The sequence below is a fragment of the Orcinus orca genome, chromosome 4 (genome assembly GCF_937001465.1).
Source record: "Orcinus orca chromosome 4, mOrcOrc1.1, whole genome shotgun sequence".
Lineage (NCBI taxonomy): Eukaryota > Metazoa > Chordata > Mammalia > Artiodactyla > Delphinidae > Orcinus > Orcinus orca.
In genome coordinates, this window is record NC_064562.1 from 153,741,512 (window position 1) to 153,748,344 (window position 6,833).

General features: G+C 58.7%; 2 protein-coding genes across 11 annotated transcripts in view; one reads left to right on the top strand and one right to left on the bottom strand.

Annotated features, from left to right (window-relative positions):
- The window catches only part of NELFA (negative elongation factor complex member A), a 28,741-nt gene extending 24,601 nt beyond the window's left edge, over positions 1 to 4,140 (top strand). For all 5 annotated transcript variants that reach the window (XM_033419619.2, XM_004265180.3, XM_033419616.2 and 2 more), the window contains exon 11: positions 40 to 4,140. In XM_033419619.2, coding sequence (XP_033275510.1) covers positions 40 to 224 — 185 coding nt within the window. In that variant the 3' untranslated portion in view covers positions 225 to 4,140. The remainder of the gene's footprint in view (positions 1 to 39) is intronic.
- The window catches only part of NSD2 (nuclear receptor binding SET domain protein 2), a 76,511-nt gene continuing 70,931 nt past the window's right edge, over positions 1,254 to 6,833 (bottom strand). For 3 of the 6 annotated variants that reach the window (XM_049709431.1, XM_049709429.1, XM_049709434.1), the window contains 2 exons: positions 6,515 to 6,621; positions 4,790 to 5,747 (listed from right to left, as the gene is read on the bottom strand). In XM_049709431.1, the coding sequence (XP_049565388.1) occupies positions 5,214 to 5,747; positions 6,515 to 6,621 (641 nt within the window). In that variant the 3' untranslated portion in view covers positions 4,790 to 5,213. Of the gene's footprint in view, positions 4,770 to 4,789; positions 5,748 to 6,514; positions 6,622 to 6,833 lie in introns of those variants that run through there. The other 3 variants (XM_049709433.1, XM_049709432.1, XM_049709430.1) reach the window with 2 other exon arrangements.

Sequence of the window (6,833 nt, forward strand, 5' to 3'; positions counted from 1 at the left end):
GCCCCCAGGCCCCTGCCCAGCGGCCCCTGCCCCCCTCAGAGAACCCGTGCCAGGAGCAGGGCGACGTGATCCAGATCAAGCTGAGCGAGCACACGGAGGACCTGCCCAAGTCGGACGGCCAGGGCAGCACCACCATGCTGGTGGACACGGTCTTCGAGATGAACTATGCCACGGGCCAGTGGACGCGCTTCAAGAAGTACAAGCCCATGGCCAACGCGTCCTAGGGCCGCCGCCGGGCCACCGAGGCCCAGCCCGCTTGAGCTTTGGGTTCAGTTTCTCTGGGGTGTTTTGGACTTATTTTCTAAATTTTAATATGGGTCCCTTTTGTGTGATTTAAGACACTTTTTTGCATTCAGTGTTACAGTTCTGAATGTTAAACTTAGCCCCGAAAGGTGTAACTTCCTAATCTTGGCACCAGCTCTGCCTGTTAGACTTCCGTCTTTTCTCATTTTTTCTTCAGTCCCACTGACTGCGAGAGAGGGCCTTTCTTGCTCGTGCAGCCCCTCTCCCCGCCCACGCGGCTGAGGGACCAAAGGTGGCGCCTGGTGTGTCTGAGAACGGGGCGGGGACGGCCGCCAGTGCCCAGGGATGGGGGATGCCAGGACACGCTCACCACCCACAGGTTTTGTATTTGTCTTTTGTACCGTTGTGAGCATTTAAGACCAGTCCTTGGGTACCTGTTTTCATTGTAAAAACTACCTAATTAAAGTTTAGCTTTTCTAAAGAAAAAGCACCAGAGCTGTGTTTCCAGCCAGCTCGACCTCTCTGCTCTGGGGCCCCAGCCCCTCTCTGGGGTGGGTGACGTTGGGGTCAGCCCAGGGGTCACTCCTGGATGGTGCGGGCGTGGGGAGCACGTGAAAGGGGCCTGGGGCTCAACCACCTGCGGGGCTGAGAAGAGTCTGCAGCTTCCTCTCCCGACTCTGTCACCTTTAACGGGGGTTTGGGAACCAAATTATAACAGGAACAAAAGCCTTTTCCCCAAATCGGAACGACACGCACCATCTACGATACTTGTTACACGTCCAAGGCCACGTTGGCCTCTCCCCAGATGTCAGGGGACTGTGCCAGATGCTTCAGAGTGACGACTCAAAGTGACTGGCAGCGGGACTTGCCTGGTGCTTCCACTGCAGGGGGCGTAGGTTCCGTCCCTGGTCGGGGAACTAAGATCCCGCATGCGGCACAGCGCGACCAAAAAAAGAAACAAAGAAAAGGGACTGGGGGAATGGAAGAGAGACCCAAACTTCAAAATGCAATTCCACATAAAGAAAAAAGCCTTTAAATTTTTTAATACAAAAATACTCATACACAATCTTCCAAACACAACTTCCGACCTTAAATCCTATTTCCCCGCAACCAGCAATTCTCAAATCTACATTTCAGTATCTTCCCCCAGAAGTGAATTTCAAGTTTTTTAAGTCTGTCAAAATTGGCGGTAGCACCTGGTACACCCCCCCAAAGGCGGAGCCTGGCCGCGTTCCGTGCGACGCTGAGACACCAGTAGGCACGTTGAGGTTTCTGTTTAATTTCACATCTCAACAGGGTGCGGTGGACACGACGCCTGCGGACACAGCACTTTACTCACTCATCAAACGCTCCACATCTCACAGGATCGAGAGTTCGGCAACTGACAGTCGTCTGTGTTACCTTTCGTAAAAACAGGCTTATGTTTTCTTATTCCTGGACATACGGCAGTTCTAGAAGATGGCGCCGCACACACTGCAGTTTATGTGTCAAGGGAAACACTGGGAAGGCGCCGGGGCGCAGACCTGAGGGTGAGGCAGGGGGTCCCGAGCATTCTCGGAGGACGGGACCCGGGCGGGGGCGCCAGGCGGCCTCCCCGTGGTGCTTGCAGCTTATCACCCGCTTTGGACATGCGCCCACGACCCCCAACGGAGAGAAGCGTCCCCGTGTCCAGAGGCCCGCGCTGGCGTCGACACGACACACGAGGGGTCCTGGTCAGCTCCTGATGCTGAGGAATCCTGAGGTGTTTGGGCGGTTTTCATTGTGTTTCTGCTTCACATTAACGACGAAGGGCTGAAGCTGACGTTCAGGAAAGACCGACTCCCCCGAAGCAAGCTCCCCTCAGACTCGGAGCAAAGGCCTCGGCCCCGTCGGGAGGGCCCCTGCAGCCCCACTGCTCCTGCAATGCCTTGTGCTCAGATCCATAAACTGGTTTTCTGGAGATTCTCAGAGTTAGTGTTTTTTGCTCATTAGTTTAACAGTTTTTGGAAAGAGGGCAACCATATCTAAAATAAGTTTTCCAGTATTTCCTTCAGAAAGGTTATAAAAGAATTTGGAAGTAATATCAAAGTGACTCAAAAATCACACAATTTTTACTACTGTCAAATACAAAAATAAGTTAATCTGCTCCCCAAAGTGCACTGCAAAACCAATTCTGATGTTCTGACTTAGGCAGAAGTCCCTCACCGGCAGGAAAGGGCGAGTGACGTCAGCCCACACCGAGGCCCCTGGCTCTGAAGGGCGGGGCTGCGCCCGCGGCCGCTGCGCTGGCACCAGGCCTCGGCGCCCCTCGTGCCCAGCCCCAGAGCGCGCAGGCGCCAGGTTCAGGGCCTAAGGAGCATGAATCTACGTCAATCCAGTATTTTCTTAAAAGACCATTTGAAAGAAACAAGAGTTCTGAACTGAAATACCCCACGGCCCCTGCGTCTCACCGAGCAGGCGCGTTTCCAGAGAACCGAGCCGCCCGTGGAAGCACCAGCTGAGGACACGGCTTGTTTTTCCTTTGGTCCTACGTCACTTGCCCCAGGGTCACCAGAGAAGGGCCAGCAGGACGACCTCGGTCAGCCGACTCTCCTAGTCCGTGCCTGGGGAGGCCCGGGCGCCTCGCACCTGGAGCAGGTGCTTCCCCAGGGGTCCCGGCCTGGCCGAGACCGCCCCCTCCCCCCACAGCTCCCGTCGCAGGACCCCGGAGCAGTAGTGAACTTGGGTCCAAGTGTTGGTATATCCTGCAATTCTCCGAGGCGAAAACGGTAAGAGAGACCAACAGGAGACCTCCGTGGCAGTTTTCAAGAACAGTTGTGTAAACTTTTCTGCAGAGGAGATGTTCTCCTCAGGTTATTTTAAGAAGAAGAGGCTAGAAAAAAGCACCTGCTGCTGAGCGCCCCCTTCCCTCCCACCGCGAGTGGAGACAGGCAGGCACACGGGCTCCTGGCAGGGCGCTCCCAGCGTCCCGGGGTCCATGGGAACGCTGTGCTTCGCAGAAGCTTCTCCCTGCGTGGGGCTAACGGTCCATGGAAATCTCCCGGGGGACAGTGTCGGCCGGGCTGTTCCAAGGCTGGGTGCCCACGCCCGGCAGGCCGGCCCGAGTCCCAGGACAAGCGCTCCTCCGAGGGGCCCTGGCCGAGGGCGTCTGCCCAGCGCGCCTCAGGCTTCCCGGGAACAGGCCCACAGCACGCGTGCAGTCACTTGGGGTGACGATGCGCCTGAACTCGCTCTTTCCTCAGCCCGGGAGGAGCGCCTGGACGCACACGTCCCCCGTGAGCTCCGCGTCCCGGGGTGTGTGTGGGAGGGGCACCCAGCAGTGCCCTGCTGCGCGACCGTCACCCGAGACGCCACCGGGCAGAGCGCCGGACAAACCGTTTCCCTAAGTGGCCGCGTCACACAGCTCAGCGGGTCACACACTCATCAGTAAACACGCGTTTCAGTCGGTGGTAATTTGTGAAACAAGTTTAGCAAAAATATATTGAGAATAAAAGCCAGAAACTGGTAAAGAAAAGCCGCCCGAAAAAATGTACAAACTCTTCCCCCAAGCGATGAGACCCTCCGGGGAGGCTGCCCCACGTGAGCCTGTGCTTTAAAGGCCGACGTGGCAGCAGCACTTGGTTCAAGTCCACGGAGAGAAACACGACAGGGGAGATCCCACAACAACACTACGCTAGTCACCGTCCTGGGGCCGGCTCCTCACTGGGACGGAAAAGAAGCATTCTGAGGAAAAACTTCACATTAGTACAAAAAAGAAATCATACAGCTGTTTCATAAGAGCAGAATCATGGTTCCCAGGGCACCCGGGGTCTTGAGTCCTTGCCCAGGCCCCACCCTGGTCTCCTCTCCTGAGTGATGGCAACGGGGAAGCAGGCTGGGTGACGTTGTCAAGATTAAAAGAGGTAAGAGTGATCCTCCGAAAAAATACTACTCTATACATCTCAGGGGAGATAAAAGCATTTCGTATGCCAATTACTTTTCCGTTGTAACTTTAACCTAGCAAAGTAGAGCGGGAGGGCACCTTGACGTTCTGAGATTCAAGTGTAGCTGTAATGCTGTGTAGTCAGGCTTGTCTGTCCTGGGGCGTCCGCACCTCGCGGCTGGAACCACGCGGCTTGGACGGTCAGTGCGGCGCAGCGGGCGCTGCTGGGATGGCTCAGTGACGGGAGGCGCCCCCTCCCGAGGAGGCCTGTGCGTGCGTCCCGGGGGCTGCGGGCGGCGTCCTCCGGCCCTCTGCGCACAGGGCGGGCCGGCCACGCGGGGCCCCCGATCTCACCCCGCCCCGGCCTGGCGCTATTTGCCCTCCGTGACCCTCCGCCAGCACCTCCTCTTCTTCCTCCTCCCCTTGGACTTGGGTTCCGGGCAGGGCTGCTCGGCCGGCTCTGCCCGCAAGTCGTGCTCGCCGCAGTATGGCCGCCCGTCCTGGGTGGAGCTGAAGGCTGCCCCGTCCTGGTGTTCCTTGCAAAACGAATTGGGGCAAAAGTGGCAAAATGAAGTGGAAGGTTTCCCACACACGTCACAGTGATGCCAAGGACATTCCCACTTCCCTGCAACGAAACAAAGTATCACCAGACAGAAGAGAGGAATGGCAACTTGTAACACTGTAACATTTCCATGGTTGAAAACTAACTTTAAAACTCAGTCTAAAAAAAAAAAAACAAAAAAAACTCAGTCTAGTCAGATGAACACAAACTAAACCAAGACACCGCTTTCCAGGCAAGTGTCGAAAGGTAAAGAGAAGCTAAAGCTGGTGCTCAGAGGCCTGGGGCCGGAGGGCAGCGAGCAGGCCCCACCTCCGAGCCCAGATGGCCCAGCGGCACCAGGGGCCCTGCCGCCCCGGCTGCTGTCCGGCGACGGGTGTGCAGCCGGGCCGAGTGTTTCGGGGGCCCCGATCTCTCTGGGGTCCGCCTGCAAAGGCTCTTAGTGCGGTCTGGGGAGACCGGCACGCCCGCCGTTAGCCTCTCTGCCGCCCGCCTGCTGGCCCTGCTGCATCATCTCGTGCCACACACAGTGTTTGTTTCACAGTCAAACACATTTGACGTCTCCTTTTCTAGCTTTGCCGCTTCTGTCTCCGGGTGAGGGCCTCTCGGCTTCCCTCCCGAGGTGACATGGCCGCTCTGTGCACGCCGGAGCCCATCATCTCTCTGAAGGGCAGACTCCAGCCCCAGCCCCAGCCCCTCCCCGTCTTCCCAGCTGAGACCCAGGGGTGCGGGGCCCCTCGCTCCCAAGCAGCTCCTCCCGGCACCTTCCCCCAGCCCCTGCCGGCCCCCAAGGGCTGCGCCGGGTGGTCTGGCCTCGGCTGCCCAGGCTGGGGACCCACCGAAGGGCCGCTTGCCCAGGCCCAGGCAGGGCAGGTGGTAGGCCTTGGTACAGGACTTGCGGTCGCACAGCACCAGCTGCCCGCCGTCACCGCAGCGGAAGCACTCGTCCTCAGACGGCTTCTTCCCTTCGCCTTTCGTTCGACGCCTCCTGGTTTTTTTCTTGGTCTTTTTGCCCTTTTCCTCCGAGGAAAGGGATGCTGAGGTCTAGAATGAAGAAATAAATGCAGTTCACTCAAGGGAACTGCGCACACTGAGGCCAGCTGTCCCGAGGGGTCACCAGGGCCAAGGTCAAGGTCGGGAGCGCCAGGGACCCCTGAGGATGGTCTCACAGGAGAAGAGTGGGGGTCTGCAGCCGACAGGGAAAATGCAGGGGCCCGACCTGTTCCCATTTACTGCCTGTAGGAAACAACACAGGCCGCCGGCCGCAGCGCCGCTCAGCGGGCGTGCGGCCCAGGGCAGGCTCTTTCCCCACGCGGCGCGTCTTTTGAGAACAGATGAGAAAAGCCAGGTGAAGCGGCAGGCCCGCTGTGGACATTCCACCTCTGGGCCTGGATGCCTGCGGCCGTCCAGAGGCTTCAGGCCCGCGTTTTACCCAGCACAGGGAAGGGGCTAAGTGTGCTGAGTGGAGCCGTGTCCCCCCCCTACCCCGCCCCAAAGCCATGTCCTTCCTGGAACCTCAAATGTGACCTTGCTTGGAAGTAGGGTCGCTGCAGATGTAAAGCAGCGGGCCCTAACCCTGCACAACCAACCGGCGTCCTTGTGAAAGAGGGAAGGAGACGCGGAAACAGACACGCAGGCAGAACGCCACGTGCCGCCAGGCGCATACGGAGGCTCTCACTTTGGATTCCCGGCTCCAGGCCGTGAAGCCCCAGCACGCTGTGGCCTCTGCAGGGGCAGCCACCGAGTCTGGCGCCTGGCCTCCCCTGCCGTCCTCGCCCCGCCCGGCAGACTCCGCTCCCGCCACCGCTCACCTTGGGCCTGTCCCCGAGGAACCCGCTGCAGTTGGAGGCCCCGCACCGACAGACTGTTTTCTCGTTGCCCAGACAGTCGAGGTTGTAGTTGAAGGTCAACTCTGTCCCTGGGTGAGGGAGACAAGCCACACTGGGACACTGCCCTTCTCCCGACCCTGCCAAGAAGCCTGCATCAGGTCTACGAGCCCTGCGCCTGTCAGCACACCTGTACTGTCCCCGCACGGCTTTCGATTCCACGCTGCAAGGTGCACGTTCCAAACAAAACACAACTTCCAAATCGCCAGCCGCCCGCCCTCCCCGAGCCCGGCAGTCCGGCCAC